The sequence below is a fragment of the Serinus canaria genome, chromosome 1, assembly GCF_022539315.1.
Source record: "Serinus canaria isolate serCan28SL12 chromosome 1, serCan2020, whole genome shotgun sequence".
NCBI classification, from domain to species: Eukaryota; Metazoa; Chordata; class Aves; order Passeriformes; family Fringillidae; genus Serinus; species Serinus canaria.
The window spans coordinates 10,467,106-10,486,405 of NC_066313.1; the positions used below are offsets into that span (position 1 = coordinate 10,467,106).

The window sequence follows — 19,300 nt, forward strand, 5'->3', positions numbered from 1 at the left end:
CAGAGGGAATGGCTTTAAGCTGAAGGAAGGTAGATTAAGATTTGAAATTTGGAAGAAATTTTTTGCTGTGAGGGTGCTGGGGTACTTGAACAAGCTGCCCAGGGAAGGTTTGGCTGCCCCATCCTCGGACGTGTCCAAGGCCAGGCTGGATGGTGCTCTGAGCAACCTGCTCCAGTGGAAGGTGTCCGTGCCCATGGCAGGGGTTGGAATGAAATGATCATCTTTAAGCTCCTTCCCAAGCCAAGGCATTCTATGAGTCTACAACCAAAGACATGAATAGCTCCACATTTTTGTTTCCTGGATCTATCAAATGCTAATGAGGATTTTTTCACTATGACCATGTCAAATAGCAGAAAATTAAGCGGGATTAGAAAATAAAGGGCACTTGGGAATAACATCTTGTAGCTTGCCATTTTAAGATTCCCTTTCAGTCTCTTCCTTCTCCACTTTAAATAACTGTGGCACAAAAGCTAAGAGCCCCAAGTCACTGGTCCCCTACTGCACACACAGAGGACAGGCACAGAGGTGCACTTGTGAGGGGACAGCACACATCACTTGAAGGGACACTGGCCCCCTTGGCTGTCCAAAGGTGAATCACTGAGCCATTTGTGAGGCATGTGAGAGTCAATGAGGCTTCTTGAAAAAAAAAACCCAACATCAAACCTAAGGATTCTTTCAGAGAAAAACGTGAATTCAGGGGAAAAAAGAAATTTTGTCAGCTGCTGGAGAAAACTTCCTCTTCCACAGAAACTCTAGCAAAGCATTTCCCAAGTCACAGCATACAAGAGACTGAGCACCAGGGCATCCAACTCCAAATCATCCTTGAATTTCATCACTTATTCTCTCTCAGTACCTGAGATTTGTGCAGGGAATCTAGTCACTAGGCAGAACTTGAAAAGCTGTAACACTTTGCTGGAGTTCCAGAGGTGCAGATAGGCGAATGTGAGAGGTAACCACAGTCCGATGTATCTGTTAAGTGACTCATCTGCAGAAGTAACCTCTGAGCCGAAATTTCTGAAGGACTTAGAGCACACAAAAGGGTAGGACTCCCAAAGTCAGCAGCAGCTTCAGTGAAGGCTGGGGCCAGAGAGCCCCCACTGACTTAGAGAGCAGCCCACTTTGCCTCCTGTTTAGCACTGAAGGCACGCTCTGACTTGAATTGTGGAAGCAGGCATCAGGTTTATCTAACTGGCATATTCACAAGGCAATTATGTTTGTTTTGCACTCAGCTAAGTTCTGAGTAATTTAACCAGAAAAGTAATCTGGAAATAGTGACAAATCTCTTTATTCATTAAGAGCAAGCATTCCTTAGAAAGCCAAATCAAAGTGGGCTGCTGTGAGCTTGGATCAGCATATGCTCCTTCATTAGCAGCATTGATAGCTACCAGCAGAGAGGATTTTTATGGCTCAAGTTTGTGCCATGCTCCCTTTGAGTCACTCTGACAATCAAAAGGAAATAAAAATATTATCAGCAATTACTGCCTGCATATCCTAGCCTCTGCTCCAGGCTCATATCAAGTCCCTACAGACATTCCCATGGGTGCATTCCAGAGCCCTAATGTGCCAAGCTGTGCCATACAGCAAAACATTGTGATTGTACTCTTTAGTTTCAAACCCACATTTTTTCTTGGCAAATTTACAGTCAATGAAGAATAATTTGCTTTACTTTTCTTATTTAAATACATGTCTGTGCTACTGCAGTGAGTTTCTTCACTCTTACAAAGGCTTCCAAAATGCACATCCCTGAAAATGATCTACAGAGCCCACACCTGTCCCTGCCACCCACAATGCTGCAGCTCATTTCACTGGGGAGCAGAGAAGACTGGGGTGCCAAGTGCCATGAACACTACTGCTGTCCCCTGCCCCTCCCAATTTGGAAATCTCTGAAGCAGAAATGAAAATTCCTTCTTTCAGCAGCTGTTTCGTGGAAGAGACCCATCAACACCACATGCAATTTTCATTCTGTGAGGAACAAGTTGGGGACCGAGAAGATTCCATGTGACCACAGGTCTGGCTGTGAAGAGTTCACTGGCAGTGTGAAGCACTGAGTGAGTTCATCCTGAATCACCAAGCAAATGCAGTTAACAAGAGGGGAATGAGGATATGGAATGGGTGTCATATCCCATGGATATGACACCCATTCCATATCCTCATCACCCCACGGGCTGTCCAGCACACCATACATCAGCTCCACAGCCCTGCTTGTTCTGGTAGGCACTGTGCAAGTTTTACTTTACAGCACAACTGAATAAATAGAGTGAATTTACAAGAGCCTGAAACCCCCACCAAGTAACAACAGAAAAGTCAGAGATATTCAGGTGCTCCATGGAACTGTCCTAGGGTATCACCACTGAAGAAACAGAGGTAGAGGGTTGGCTTTGCCTGGTGGGCAGACTCAAAACTGAAACAAACACAGCAGTGAAGAAACCACGTATTTCAAGAAATTATTTCCAAGCTGCACTGCCATTAGAAGATGAGACTGGCTCCTCAGTGATACTGTTTTTTCAGGTGCTGCCTTTTTGCTCAGCCATTGATCCCACACATCAAGCCTACTTACAGAGAGGAGAGTTTGGACAGAAGCTGGGTCGGGGTCCTTCCCCTCTGAAGCACAGCTGAGCATCACTGGTGGCACTACATCCATACTGCAAGGTGATGTATCCAAAGTGACACAGCATCCCCATGCTGTTCCATTTTGGATACTGAACAATTAAAATGCTGTTACACAGTTCAGGACGCCCTAGCTGAGATCTATGCACTCAGAATTACTGTTTTAAAATTACCTTCATGTATTATATTTGCTGCTTTCCAGAATGCTTCCAAAGTACCTCAGGCACACAATTTATTGCTGAGACCAGGAGGCACAGGATGATTCACAAAAATAGGTGTTACTGCTACCCAAGACAGTCATGACCTTTCTTCTGTGCCTGCTTGCAACTGTACAGCCCCAGACACTGTCTGGAGACCCTGAACAAAGATTTTCTGGAGAAACAGCACTTGCACTAATGCTGCAATCCATCCTCTGCACTAATGTCAAAAGCTGATTTAACTCCATAATAGGATGGAAGTGCACTGCTAAACCTTGTGTGAGCTTCATGGGCAAACTGTGTTCACTTCTTATTCTGTTTATGTTCTTAAGCAACATACAGAAGCTGAGAAGTCTTCTTTGTGATATGAACCAAAGTAGATTTTAGTGGGAAAACAGATCTTTCCACCCTGCACAAGGGACCTGAACAATGTTTTAACATTCAAAATTATTTTCACATGAGAATTCCCACTTAGAGGTTTCCAGTTTATGGTCACTGATTTCAAGTTAATAAGCAGAAAGGTATTTAAGTAAAACATAATACAGAGCTTTGTGAAGTAAAGCTGCTAATCTGATTTAGATTGCTTCATTTCCAGCTCCACAACACTCAGCTTCCAGTCAGCAGCCTTGCTGAAGGCTGCGTGTGCCCAAGTTCCTTGAGGTACTTTTGTTGTCAGAAATTTGAATCAACAGCACTGATGCAAAGAGCCCACTAACTCTCCAATAACACAGAGTACACATGAAATAAAGCAGATTTAAAAACCATCAAGACAATGCATTTTTCTCATTTATTCAAATCTTCTGCAGGAAGTAAACACTGAAAGATTTAAAAAAACTTCACACTGCAGTATGTACAGTTTTGTGACATCACATGAGGAAATTAATTGCTAATAAAAAAAATGAGACCAGTTAAATTACTGAAGACACATCACAATAAAACTGGTTGTGGTAAAATCCCAAATTCTTATATATGGCAATGAAAATCAATACTCCTTTGTTTTACAGGGATGGAATAGTCCAGGTACAATATTTCAATTATGCAAAATGGAGTCCTGAACTTACATGACTTATTATAGTTGTATGAGCACTTCATGTTTTAAAAGTAGGTTTGCATTTTTTTTTTTTTCCAGACCCTTTTGAATTGAAGCACATTCTTTCACAAAGCTAAAATACCACAGCAGAAGTCATGTCCAGAAGTGGAATACTGTTGTGTTTTGAACTGACCTGACTTGTTAAGACTTTTTTTTTTTTGTTTTGCCAACGCACAGATGCACAGGGTCCCCCATGCACTTTTCATGCAGCAGTTAATCACAACTTTAAATAAAAGAATTTTTCTATACATTCTTCCAGACTTGCAACTGTATACATACATGCAAAAGTTTTTAAACCTATGTGATCATATTTACACTTATACATGGAATATACATAACAAAAAAGATTAAAAGGTTTTTTTCCTTTGCATTAGAACAATACAAAATATGTATTTTTCATTAAGGAAACCACTATTTACATCACCTTTTAAAAACCAATTTCAACATATTATAGGCGTAACAAGTCAACATATTTACATTATATATAAATATATATATAATATATACTTACCAGTTTACTCCTCTGTAAGATGTGGCAGAGAACAAACTGGTAATATCATGTCACTGACGTCAATGAGAGCTGTAATACTTTCACCAACATTTGACAGGGAAAATTTAAACCACTCATTTCTTTCTTTTAAAAACATTTGTAAATTAAAAATTTAAAAACTTCACTAAGAGTAAATGGCTACGAAAAGTAAAAGTTATGGCTGAATTCCCTTTTGATCTCACATTAACTTCTCAAACTAAGCTGCCCAGCTCTGTGGTATCAGTAGAGAAGCCCTCCAGCTCTCCACTTTTGATTCTGTGGTCAAGCCTTTACCCACAACCTTTTCCTCAAGCTTTGGCAGAGGAGACACTAGAAACCTGGACATCTGAGTCCCAGACACTTCCCTCTGGAAAGAAAAGGCAGATCTGCGTGGCAGTTCCGAGTCAATCCCCAAATCCAGCGGGTTTGGGCACTCTGCCAGGCGCTGCTGATGCCCCCTCCAGCAAGGCACCGGGGTCTCCACAGCTCCAGCCACTGCTGCAGCCCCAGCCCTTCCCAGCTGAGTGGGGCCAGAGTTAATTCAGGTTAAAGCTCCAAGGGGCTGCAACTGCACTCTCAGCGTGGAATAGAGACAATTCCCCAACCCACTTCCTCACTGGTCTGAGAGCTGGAAGCAGCTCGCCCCCAGCAGTCTCTGCTGGCTCTAACTGGGATGTGCCCTCCCCTTCCCTCCCTGCTCCTTTGATGGGGAGATCACACACCAGCACCCACTGATCCTGCACTGCTCTGCCTGCACAGCTGCTGCTGCCAAAATCTGCCAAGACCCCATTTTGCTCCAAATCTGTAGCCTAAAGGCCTGGAGGAAACAGGAGTTGCTGAGAGTACCGAGGGCTACTCAAGGGGTGACCTTGGTTTGCAATTCATCTGCAGGGACTGGTGGAAATCAGGGATCTTAGAGCTGCTTGGGAAAACCTGGCCAGCCCTACCAGTCCCTCCTGGGACAACAAACCCAGCTCCCACACCCCTCTTCTCTGATGGGAAAGTCCCCAAGAAAAAAAATAGCAACTCCTTTTTACTCACCCACGCTACAAGACAAAAAATAATTGGAGAGCCTTTGGTCCTAAGGTGTCAATGCTGTAAATGTGGATGGGGTAGATTCCAAGAAAACCTCTCTTCCCTAGGGAGGGGGTAACACCAGTGATACTGGAGAATTCCATACAGGAGGAGACAGCTGTTGCCCTCTTAGCAGCTGACAGAGCATTCCCTTGGCATGTCCTGCCCACTCTCAAGGGCCTTGCCCTTGGTACCTGCTGTTTGAGAGGGCAAAGCCTACAGGAGATAAGATTCTTCCATGAACACCATGTCCCAAACTTCAATTCTTGTATATTAGAGTTTACTGACGTCTGTGAGAATGGCAATACCCTTTTGTTAACATCAACTAAAAAGAAAGCTAAATCCTTACTGGTCAAACTGTTAACATTTTAACTTAACTGTTTTACAAAACTTCCAAAACTAAATGTTCAAAAGTATATATTATAACAATAGACTACCCTAGAATAAATACAAAGGTCAGCACATGGCTCGATTCCAGTATTATTTTTTGTCAGGGTCAGAATCTCTTCCCCACTCTTCATCTCAACTTGGCTTTGGAGAAGTTTTTTCCACCAGATAATTCCACATCCTCTAACGCTGCATTTTTCTGTGGAGCTCTTCAAGCAAATTATAGCCCTGTATTTAGTCTGGGGACCATCTATTATTCTATATTGTATATATTTCCTACCTATATACACATTGTTTCAAGAAAAATAATCAATTAAGACTTAAAAAGACATTTAATGGATGGAACAAATACCATCTTTTTAATATTTCTGCTGGGTTGACTCATATAAAAAGAATTCAGTTCCACTGTCAATCCAAAATATACTTTATCTCATTAATGATTAATCTATGAGACATCTGAATTGTCACTGGGCTACTTATAAATGCAATATTAAAGACAAACAAAATTTTATTTTTATATTATACTTCAGACAATGACATTTAAAATGATATTAGATTTGTGTGAAGGTTTTAAAATATAAATCTTCTTTGTACAGCCCATTAATATATTATGCTTCACCGAAGTAACATAAAAATATATCTTTTAATTGCTCTGTTATTTCTCATAAAAACCAGGGGGAATGTTTTATACCAGATACTGCCAAATATTTGTGTTCCCTAAAAGAAGGTATCCCCCGGAGGGCGGCAGAACAGAATAGTGGTGCATTTTCCAGCTGTCAGACAGAAGAAGCCCCTTTCAGTAGGAACTGCACTGGAAAGAGGAGGAACTGATCTCAGGCTGGGGACAGGGACAAGAGGGGGACAACAGCTTGCTCTGTCTCAGCAAGCCAGGAGTCTGGGAAAAGGATCTCAGAAACCAAACCAGATGGAAAAGAGCAAAATGCCCCATCACTCATGTCTGCTTTGCAGACATGGGATGGACAGGAACAGCAGTTTTGTCATGTCATTGGCTTGCAGGGTGAAAACAGACAAAATTAAACCAGAGTGCAGCTTTCATTATTTGTGCAAGCCAACTGCTTAGCTGCTTGCTGATGGCAGAGAGGATTAGCTGTGAAATCAAGAAGACACAGAGACCTTTCTTTTTTTTTTTTTTTTTTTTTTTTTTTAAGAGGAGTAAAAAGTTCAGCAAAACTTCTGCTTGCCAATAATTCATATAATTCAGAGGAACTGGATTTTGTCCTCTTCCTGCCCTCAGAGAAATAAGGGCTGCAAATGGAGTTAACACTGACAGTGCTAACGGGAAAGCAGAGCCACACGACTCTTCCCCAGCCAGCAATTCTTTTAAGATGTCTCAGGTCTGACTGCAATTTTCAGTTCCTCCCATCTCAGGCTGATACTGCCAGATGTTACAAATCACAGCACAGGTGGGGATTGAGGAAAAGGGCAGGGAAGGATTTCTCAGATATATCCCACTATCCATTACAGAACATGACAAAACCACAGTTTTATCCTCAGTGCTACCTGGAAAATTATTCTAAAGCCAGATTTTCTGCAGTGAAAGGGTAGTGCATTAAACCATGTATCAGCTGTTCAGAGAGTAATAAATATTGGCAGATTATAGATTCTTTTCCCTGGTTGTAGGAAGAGGCCAACACATTTTTCATTAAAATCCTATTCCATCTTAGAGTGGAAGTCTGATGTGCTGCTTTAGTGCAGTTGGTATTCTTCCACAGGGAAGCAGGATGGTGCTGAACACACAATTCTGTTCATCCCCTTCACAAGCTTTCCAGCATTTTCCTCACTGAATACATGTACTAAGCCTTCTCAATCACACTACTCCAAGAGGCATTTTGGCTTTCCCCTTTTAGGCAGGAAAGTGACAGGAATGTGCCGACAAAAGGACTCGTGCAGTATTTGCACGGCCTATGAAAATCTGCCTTTTTTTATAAAAACCTAGAAAAAACCCTTAATTCTAACTAGTAACTCATAACTATGGCTAAGAATTCTGAGGAAGGCATTTGTTGAGAGCAGGGCAAGGAAGAAAAATAGATTTCACACCACTATTCTGGCAGGACCACAAACAAGATTTAAAAATAACCATACAAATTTTGGAAGCACTAAAAAATACATTTCAGTGCACTTCAATTATTAACACTGACGCAGGTTTTCCAATATGACGAGCTAATACCTTGGACGGACTGCTCCACTTCTTAAAAGTTATTCTTAAAATTTCACAAAACATATTAAAACATTCAAAAAAAAAAAAAAAAAGTACACTGTCTCTACGCTCAGGCTTCAAAAAAATAAGGATTATTTTACAGGGAGGGAGGAAACGCAGCATTACCACCACCTAGGCTGTACGCTTACACTTTATGTTATACCAAAAGCTTGCAGATCCAAATAAGACTCTGATCAAAGAGTACTCATAACTTAATCTGATACATACAGAAACGTCTTGTACAAATTACAACCCTTCTAGTTTCCTTGTGACAATCTACTGTAAAGCAAATTTTATCTACATGTATTTTAAATAACATCACCAGAAAAATAAAAAGTTTATCAAATGAAAACATCTCAATTAGACCATGCTTTTTTTTTGTTGTAAAATCATGCTCAATTTATACAGTAGTGAAGTTCATACTCATTTTTCTTTTTTCTTTTTTTTTTTTTTTAAACAAAGATTCAAAACCGCTGATTGTAAACTCACTGAGGAGGCTGCAGTTTATTCTGGCTCTTTTTTGATTGTTCGCACTTTTTCCAGAAGTCCATGCACTTCTCCATTCACACCACCATGCTGATGGGAGGTGTTACTCCCCATATGGCTGTTGTAAGGGCTTCTTAAGTTACTAAAAGGAGTTTTGAGCTCTGGGTCAGATGGCAACTCCTCTTTGATTGTAACACGAGTTGAGCTCTCGGTAAATGAAGGCTCATTCCAAATTTCTTTGTCATGTGCTTCTTGGCTGCTGACAGAGCTGCCACCTTTCTGTAACATGTAGTAGAGTATGGGGTTGGTTTTGGTCAGTCTCGGAGAGTCTTTCTCATAATCATTCTTGTCCATGCCCGTGATCACCCATCTGATGGGGCCCTTCTCACTGGGCATGGAGCACATGCTCAACTGCTCAGACTCCAGTCTGGACACCGTGCTTCCCAGGTGTTCAGGGAAGGGGGAGCTGGCCGGACTTTTTACTGCTACGGGATACTGAAATGTTCTGTGATCTACACAATTGTTCTGCTGCACAGGGCTTCCCACCAACGATCTTACTGAAGAAATGGTGAATTCAGGTTTATTGATTGTTGCACTGGTTTTGTTTCCTTTTTTCTTGCCCTCTGTTAGTATGTTATTCCTATGTTGTGACAGATCTCTCTCACAGTTTTCTGAGAGAAGCAGCTGTTTCAACACATTAAAGCCTTTACTATCTCTAGACCAACTCCTATTTTCAGTTTCACTATTTGAACCATGACTTACAGCATATTTAAATTCAGCATCACTTCTGCTGAATTTCAGTTCTTGCTGGTTAAGCAAAGGCCCGTAGAGCGCCTCGGTAGGAGAAGCGTGATTGTTTCCAGCATCAGACATATTACTTTTCATCTTTTTTAATGGGCTTTCCAAAGGCTCAGCATGAAGCTTCCTCTTCTTCGGTACTGTGCAAAGACTCTTGGATTCAAGGTGTGTCAGCTCGTTGTTTCGGTGACTCCTGTCAGGCTCATCTGCAGGGTAATTGTCTTGATTCTGTCTCAGCAACCTACTTAGCAGGCCATTTTTGGAAAAAGAGAAATCTTGAGGTGAAAGAGGCTCAGATTTCACCTCCTCGGATGCTGGAGAAGCAGCTGCGTTTCTCTGCAGTGAATGAACAAACCCTTGGAATTTGTTACCCTTGCATTCTCTTACTTGTTGTGCATTTGAATTATAAGGGACATTTGATTCGTCAGATGGTTCAGTTTTTATTTTCACCGTCAATATTTGCTCATTCAAAGCCTTGTCTGTCTGTTCCTGAGAACTTTCATCTCTTAAAAGCATCCTCTCTTTCTTTTCACTTTTACCTTTATTGGGAGTTCCCAGAAGCAGCTGAAGGACAGTGCGCCTTTCAAGGAGATTTTCTATTTCTGAACCTGGAAGTCCTTGTTCAGCGGGTGCGGGCTGACAACTGAATATTTTGTTATTTTCTTCATGCATACTCAATTTATTCGTAAGCAGAGGGCTGTTCAATCTATCAATCAAGCCCACAGGTTTATCCATGTTGCCTGCCAGCAGCTGTTTGCTAGCTCTTTGTTCCTCACTCGACATGGAACTCTGCATGCCACACTGAGCCAGGTTCTGCAGCAGCTTGCTGGCACTGAATGCCGAGGAGTTCTGGGGACTATCAGTCCTGCTCAGCTTAGCTCCTTGAATTTCCTTGCTTTTGGACAGGTCTATCAAGTGCTTAGATGCAGAATTCATCAGTCTGTCCGGCTGGATGCTGCAGGCATAGGGTGGTGAGCTCCGCTTGACAGCCAGTGACTGGTGTGAGAGATTTATAGGAGAGTCTGCTTTTGTAGAAGCCAGCAAGGGTGGAGTGCTTAATGGAGTCATTCGGTTGGCACTGGGACTGTCAGCAACAGGAGTCCTTTTCCCAGTCTGTACAGTGAATTTTGCCACATCAGCTGTACTGTGTGGTCCCTGAGGATCATTACTCTTGTCTACCTGTTCTTCACTCTTATGTCCAAGTAACAGCTGAAGTAGTGTTACTTTCTGGTGGGGATTCAGCTTGGAAGCTTTCGGAGTGTCTTTCTCTTCCTTGTTCTCTGGACAGGAAACTTTTGGATCCCAGTTACGAAGCAAGGACTGAGTCAGGTTATCCAGCGATGCAGGCGGCCCTGCATCTGGTTTATCTGTCCTCTGTTTAAAGGATAGGTCTATAGGAAGACAGTTAGAATGGGAGCTTTCATCATCACTGCTGTCTTCTGTAAAACTGGGATTGTTGTCTGAATACTCATCAACAGTTGTTGGTGTGCTGCTGTCTTCAAAAATGCTGGCTCTCTCACTCTGCTCACGCCCTTTCACGTGCTTGGTGGTATTCTGGCTTTTCAGCAGATGTAAGAGCAAGCTGTTGCTGGGAGAGGTTTTCAGGTTACTCCTTTCCACAGTACTTTTGTATCCCACAGTTTTGGGAGGCGAGTGCACGATTCCCACCGAGCTCTGAAACGGTGCCACATTGCCTTTGCTAGCGACTGTTTTGGGGGATGATCCTGCTTGACCATTGAGATGGCTTGTCATTCCTTTGGCCAAACCAAACTGGCCTATGTCCTTCTGAGCACTTTCCTGGAGCCTGGCCATCGCTGCAAGTCTCTCGCTTGCAATCTGATTGGCATTTTGTGCTTTTAGAGCGTGTTCCCTGGAGTACTGCTGCAAGTGGGCTTCACTGGAAAGGAGCAGAGCCAGCTGGCTGCACGCTACGCTGGGCTTGGGCGAAGCAGCAGGACTGGATCGTTTCTCTACCATGCTTGCAACAGCTTGTAACCTTGCAGCACACGACAGGGGCTCGTTCATCACCTTGGGGCTGCTCTGCACCGCATGAGGAGACTCTATAAACCTCTCTTTGGGCAGGTTCTTAGTGATGTCAGGCAGGCTGTTGTCCAGCTTCTGATCTTTTGCTTTGCTCTTCTTCAGCAGAGTCTTCAGGTGGCTGGATGCAACACCATAGCACCTTAAATCTTTCTCCACTTGTAAAGAATCGTGGCTAAGAGAATACCCCTGCTCCTTAAGACTCTGTCTAATCTGCTGTGACAGAGCAACACTCTGCAGCCTAGAGCTGAATGACTGAAGCAAAGAGGCAAGTAATGTGCTATCCTGTTTGCCTTTAGGCACATTTTCAACCATGCCAGCCAACAAAGCTTCCTTTTTTCCATCTAAATCCACAATGGAATCAGACAACCGCCTTCTCTTTGCTGCATTCCAGTCTTCTGAAGACTGCAACAGTCTTGCTTTTTTGAGGTGCAGCATGCCAGATCCCCGATATGTACTCGTGTTAAGAACTGGACCATTACTCTGACAGCTGGGAAATATATTTCCTGAAATCTTAAAGTTTTGATCCTCCCCACTATGCCCAGTGGACTTTTTGTCAACTGCAGTACCTGAGCCTCCTGCTGCTTGATGCATTAGTAATCCCTCTAGGTAAGTTAGAACAACAGAATCCTGGTGCATCTCAGAGCCAAGCTCTTCTCCATGAGTCATGTTCAATAAAAGTTTCCAAAAAGGCTCTGTTTCTGTTCACTTCAAAGACTAGTTTTGCTCAATTAAGATGCAGAGTTAATAACAGGGAGATGTCTACAGCGTGTTCTTAGAGACTTTGAGAAACAATAGAAAATGTATTATCCTAGGCAGGCTTCTCCCAGTGTACACTGTTTGATGAGCCAGGTTTCCAATCATAGCAATCCTCAGCTGAGATCTAGGAGACTTATGGACGATGTCTAGGAGGAACACTTAAAACATGGTTTCACAGAAAAAAAGTTCCATTAAATATTTGCTGCCTTCTTTCTTCTGGAGGCCAGCTTGCTTTCTTTCCTTTTCCATCTCCACCAAGCACATAAAACTCCTAAGTGAGAAACACAAAACAAAAAAGAGAAAGAAAATATTTAGGATTAAGATATTATTGCATAAAACATTCTTCCTTTAAAAAAAAAAAAAAGAAATCCAATCCAACCCCCCATGCATTGTCTTAGGCAGACATTCAGGATACACAAACACACATTCCAGAAGAAACTAAAAATCAAATAAAGGACAAAATACATGGTATCCAATTCAAAGAACATTATGAAAACAATTCTGAGATGAAGTTTTACACAAAAATTAAGATTTTTTTATGATAAGTACAGCTACTACAAGCCTTCACTGAATTTCACTATTCTGCAGCTAAAAATAAGGAATAGCAAACCCGACAGGACAATCTGAAATCACTCTAAACACGGTATAAATAAAAAATCCATTTAATTTTACTTCACAGTTGCATGAACTTTTCTTCTGTAAATGTAAATAGAACAGAACACACAGCCTATAACTCTTATACTGAGAAGGAAAAGGCAGGCCTAAAGTCAATGTTTAGTTCCAGGTTGCATTTTTTCTGAAATAACAGAATAGACAGCATCACATTTCTGTTTGGCAGGTGGATGGTATTGCTGAAAGTAGAAACAAAGTTGTTAGCACTGCCCAGGACTATGCACGAATGCAAAATCAAGCATGGTAACACAACAGGAGTGAAATCTGTTGTTCTTACAACACCCAAACACCACAAGTTATTAGAATAATCATGTGATAAGAGTGGGGAAGAGGTTACTTATGCTCCTGATGCAACATAAATCCTGGCATCAAAATCCTCCCTTCCCTGGAGGATTTTTACCTTTGTATTCTTTCTGTACATGAAACACATGATGGCAAAACCAAACCAAACCAAACCAGTCCTTCCCTGAAGTCTTGCTATTCTTCCAGAGTGTATAACATCTCTACTAAATACCTCCTTGAATGGGGCAGTGTGGAATAAAAAGCTGCTTTAAAATGCACAGCAATGGCACTTGTGCTGGATGCATCTTTTCAGTTTCACCTGTAGGGCTGGTCAATGGCAGCACAAATATCTCAGTCACCACACCTCAATAATGAGACCATTACACCACACGTGCATCCTCCTTCACTCACTCAACACTAAACTGGCATAAATATTCAACATGAGCAAAGGTAAGTGTCCTTCTGCATACTGAACTCTGTAATTTGCTTTCATGGGCTAAAACTCCATTGAAAATTTGTATTTACAAGTTTAAAAGGGATGTACACAGATGAAATCCTTGCCTTCTTAAAGTGAATGAATATTTTATGATTGATTTCCCAGAGGCAAGGTTTTAATTCAAAACCTGCAGGCAACTAGAAGTCAGAAAATAATCAGATCTTAAAAATGTAAAGAATAAGAACTACTAAATAGCTGTAATGTTAACTGTCCTTAATCTCCCTGGGCAAATATTCCCTTACTTGGTTTTAAGTCATCTAGAAAAACTCTAAAAATGGAGTTATCTTAAAAAAATAAGCCAAAACCAAACCCAAACAAAAAATCTAACCAGCAATGCATTGTAATGTAAACATGTATATCCATGCATTTAAATATCAAATGCAAAGCTGTTAGCTATTCTTGAGGTCTCAGAACTTCTCTCAGAAATACATTAACCAGCATTTTCAGAATTACCTGTGGAAGACACAGTGCTCCTTCAAACATGAAACAACTTAAATGTGGATTCAGCTAACTGAAAATGACTGATCATCTTACTGCTCCTTCAAAAACCTCTGTACCTCTGAGTGGGATTTTACAGAGTTTCAACCCAAAAACAGAATAAAAGTCATGAATAATAAATCCCTAAAAAAACCCCAAAACCAACAAAACAAGATTTCCAATGAAACTATCAAAGATCCAGCAACAGCAATACAATTACACTAATTTCCTCAAACATTTCGGAACACACTTTAACTGGAGAATATATTTTTCCAGCTTCCAAAAGTATTGCATTGAAGACAATAAAACTGAAATTCTGTCAGGATTTCTGACAATCTGGTAAAAGCAAGGCTTACAGGACACCTTTAAGATACAGTCCCAAACAAATGCACCATTAAGCCAATGCTCAGTACAACCTGACTCACTACACCTTGGGATAATTCAAACGAGACAATGCATTTATGCAAATCCCTCAGGTACTCCAAAAGCCTCTTGCAGGAGATGACACTTGTAGCCAGTACAGTTTATATACAATAACTATGCTAAGAAGTGTTCTGCCACCATTTTCATTTTTTATTTTATTTCAATTACCCAGTGCTAGGGAAATACTGATAAATTTAATTAAACTGGGTTGCTGCAAAGAAGCTTCTTTAAAGATAATGAAATCTGGAAAGCACTTAACACATTAAAACAGGACATCAGCAATCCTTTAAAAAAGCTTCTTCTGCTTTAGTGCTGTAACAGATATTGCAGTGTTAAAATCTCGCATGACAATGTCCATCTGAGGTGTACTCATGACAAATACAAACCAGCTTTGGAAATTAATGCTCAGCAGGACACTAAGGCAACCATTCAGCTACCTTCTAAATACATACTAGCTGTACAAAAGAACTTCCCAGGACCCACTGAAATGTTAGTATTTTTTCTTAAAATTCAATATTCAAGAAGTTACCAGCTCAGTGTTAAGGAAAAAAACAAAAGAAAGTTAAAAGAAAAGGCAGAAGAGAGAGAAAGGAGAAGTCATAGAGCAACAAATTTCTTATTTCTCAGCAAGGACTGAAGCTGCAAAGATCTATGACTCTCTAGACCTAAATATTATGTTTAATTACGATGACAAAATAAATTGGTAAGTTCATGTGCTTTCCTGACCACAACTACTCTAAATGCACTCTTTTTTGTCACTTCTAGTGTTTTCTCCCAGACTTCTGTACCATGAGAAATAAACCACCTGACTGTTGTGCAGAACCTCCAGGAGCACCAACCCAGCTCATTAAGCCAAGTTTACCTAGACAAAACTAAATTCAGCAGCAGAATCCAGAGCACAAATGCTGTAACCTGGTGAGACACTCCCCAAGTGAAGCACACCATGAGAAATCAGTTCTTCAGCCTTTTAAAGTGTGCCTAAGGAGAAGCTGTAGGCAGTATAGGGAAAATAAGGGAATATTAAAGTGTTCACTGAACTGCATACGTCCAGAAAATTATTTCCACTTTTGCAGTTGTTGAAGTTTTTCTTCGTTTATTTGCAAACCACAAATATATTTATCCACCACAAAGATTTTTAAAGGAATAATAATAATAAAAAACTTGAAGATCCTTTGCTTACCATATATTACTGCTGCAAAAGATAATGAAATCTGAGAACACAGCTTCTAATATGTAAAGCACAACAGAACCAATTGCTTTTTGCTCCTGAATATTTTTTTGATTTTTAAGGAATTCTTTGAATGAATGAAAGCCTCAACTGCAAACCTAACTGATACTCTAAACAAACAGCAGACTTTTAGTTCACCCAATAGATATTTCCTGCTATTTAAGAAATTCTAGACAGTTCACAATTTAAGTAGCAAAACCACATTTGTAAGACACTTTTCCAATATCTCAAGCTATCATTTGCAGCTAAATCCTTCTGCTAAGTGGAACAGAGACCCAGAGTAAATTAACAACACTAGACTAACATTATTTGAGTCTGAGGGTTACATAATCTATTAGGTAATTCAAAAAACTTGGTATTATCAAGGTGTCTTCTTCTGCAGTTTCAATTCAAGATCATAGGAAAAAATCTTGAAAAAAATCGAATGAATACCATTAAGGTATTCATTTAGGAAACTGGCAATGGCTAGCAGATTGCCCACATGAACATTTATTAGAAGATACATTACCCAAACTCGTTCACATTGTTAGAATGATTAATAGAGGTTGAGATTAGTATATGTTCACACAGATAAAACATTTTTATTAACTACTTTTCAGAGTTCTTTCACGACGATTAAACTCCTGTAGCAATTTTATGTTCCATTTTTAAATTGAGATGAATAAAAACATGCATTTGTAAAGCTAAAATCAAACTGGTCTGAGAAAAAAAAATCTTCAGTTTTTTAATAAATTTGGTGTTCTAATGCTTAGCTACTACTGGAAGAGCCAGAAAAAGCCTCTTGCTAGCTTCACTGACTTCCTATTCTCATATTCCCAAGTGTGAAGGCTCCAGCCCACCACATCAGCCAATGGCCCAGACTGTCATTTTAATTATTACAGATTTGAGGAATGCAGTACAGTGATTACAGTGGCAGCTTGGGATCCAGGGGTCCAATTACTCACTGTGCTGCAGACAGGCTGTCTGACTTCTGGTTTTACTTCTCTGTACCCTGTTTTCCCAGATGGAGTAATAATGGATGGGAACTTCAGAAAGACAATTGAGGATAAATATATTAACGGCTGTGTGTTACTCAGCAGCTCCAGTACCAGCACTGAGTAACTACCTAAAACACAGGATTTTAAGTGATTTCCCATCCTTAGGGCTGCCTGCAGTGAAATGCTGAAGAGCACAATGAAATTAGGATCTCAAAAATAAAAAAAAATACTAGATGCACTGCGAATTGCAGCAGAATCTTGCAGCGAACTAAGAATGAGTGGGGGTAATGAGACTTGCTGTCCCAGAATTATTTTTATTAAGCTCAATTTGCACACCTTTGATTTCAGCAGGAAGGATGCTTTCAGAGTGCTGGTAAAAGCACTTCAGTCTTCAGATGGCTCTTTTTGCAAAGGTTCTGAGCAGGGAAACAGCCCTGATCAACAACCCCGGCACCAAATGCACAGAGCTGCACAAGAGCAGGTACTTCAATGGCACTTGAGCACGTGCTTTAAGAGAATCAAGTGTTTAAGTGCTTTGCTTTCCAAAATCCACGCTTTATTTGTGTCAGAAATCTGTTCAGATGAATGGAGCAGCTGAGACCTCTTCACAGTTTTGATTCAGGCAGCCAAGACATTTTGAAGGTTCCCTTTGTAAATGTAATTTGAAAAAAGACAAAAAAAAAAAAAAAGAAAGAAAAGCAGAAGTGATCAGATGGGGGAGCAAAACTCAGCAATAAGTGGGTGAATTCTCCCACAGCTGCACTCAAAAGAACTTGGGAATCCAGAAGCTTTTTTTTTTTTACAACTAATTCATTTAAATGAAATAAATCAGGCTCCTCTCCTAACAACTGTAGGGTTTCAGTTTGAGAAAGCAAAAATAAGCTTATTCCCAGGAGCCTGGCACATTATTCACTCCTCCTAGGCCTGCTGACTGACTCCAAAAGACATTTTAAACATGGGAAGGATAGCCTATCCCTTTCAGACAGCTCAGGCAGGAGAGGGCACATGAGGAATCGCGTTGCAGCAGCAGCAGCAGGAGCTCCTGCTGCTGCCAGGAATTCTGACGAGGCTCCCGAGACTCTGACCCCACCAGAGCTGGCATTCCCCATCCCGAGCTGGGGCTGTTCCCTCCAGGCTGGCACGGAGCACACGGCAGCACCGCTCCCTCTGTGCAACACCCCTTGGATAATGCAGGATTAGCAGCAGCCACGGCTTCCCAGCCAAATCCTGCATGAGCACGGCCATGGAAAAGCCTTTTCCCCTGTGTTTTGTTAGGCTGAGTGCTGCCAAACCCAGCCCCGACCTGTCTCTAAGTTTTAAACAGCAGAAAGAAGTGTTTTCTTCACTATGGGGATGGGGCAGCAGTGGGAGGGGGTGTGTAAAAGGGATCAGACCCAAACCAGCCTGATCAAAACCTTCTGATTATTTCAGCAGTTTCAGTATAATAGCACTTTGAAAAATACTAGAGCAAACCAATTCCATAACAGATGATGAAGCAGTTCAAAAGGATGCAGTAACTACTGTTTAACAAAAGCCTACAAATTTTGAGTAACTGAAAAGTCTTTAAGTCATACAAGATAGACAGAAACACAGAATCAAGAGCACAGCAGGCACAAGGCATTTTTTTTCCTCTGAGAACAAGACCTGACAGACCACTGGACTGAAATGTTAGCAAACCAACAACTGAGTTGGGAAGAAAATACCCCAAGTGTTCTGATGGTAGAGACTATTTAGATTTACTCCAGCTTTTAAGAGACCACTAAAACGTCAATGCAGATTACTCTTGTTAATAGCAAGGGGAGGCTGTTCCTACACATTCCATTTGGGGTGTGGAAAGGGGGATTCAGCCACCTCATCTCAAGTGTCCCTCCACTCCTCAGATTTCACATGGGATTCTCCAGTCCGGGAATCTGTGACTCACTCAGACCATGGAACACCACACCACGACAACAACGAGGAGCTTTGGGATAGTATGTAATATATATCAAGGGGGAACACGACATTTCCAGCGTGTGCTGGAACGAGGTGTGGAAATGTCAGGGAGATTTCCATAGCCACGGAGAGGGAGAGGTGAGGCTGAGCACCCTGCCAGGACAGACACCCCAGGAGGAACGCCTCAAACTCTGTGGTAAAGCTTTGCCCCGTGGAAAACCCAAATTCTGAGCACTGCTGGCTACACTGAGACTCATCCGATGCTGGCTCTCAAGCCTTCTTCCAGATCATGGTGCACAGCTTGCAGAAGGCCACAGGCAAACATTTCTCCCTAAGTTACATGTGGGTTTTACATCTTCATAAAGCTAAGTAGTAAGGAGTAGGAACGAAACTGAAAATGAAAATAAAAAGCCCTAGCAAAAAGCCAAGCCAACCAACCAAAACCCTACCTGAGAAACCAAAAAAATCCCTCATCCAACATCACCCCAAACCCAATGAAACTCCCAAAAGAGATGGAGAACACGGGAAGGAGGAAATGGGTAGCAGACAACTGCCATGAAAGCTGAGTTGTGAAAGCCTTAGCAGCAGCTCTCCAAGGTTTACAAGTACACTTAAGCACCATACACAG

At 41.3% G+C, this 19,300-nt stretch overlaps 1 protein-coding gene across 11 annotated transcripts in view; it reads right to left on the reverse strand.

Moving 5' to 3' along the window:
* Positions 1-3,572: 3,572 nt before the first annotated feature.
* The window catches only part of NRIP1 (nuclear receptor interacting protein 1), a 137,640-nt gene continuing 121,912 nt past the window's right edge, over positions 3,573-19,300 (reverse strand). For all 11 annotated transcript variants that reach the window (XM_030234351.2, XM_050973000.1, XM_030234350.2 and 8 more), the window contains one exon: positions 3,573-12,456. In XM_030234351.2, coding sequence (XP_030090211.1) covers positions 8,607-12,095 — 3,489 coding nt within the window. In that variant the 5' untranslated portion in view covers positions 12,096-12,456 and the 3' untranslated portion in view covers positions 3,573-8,606. The remainder of the gene's footprint in view (positions 12,457-19,300) is intronic.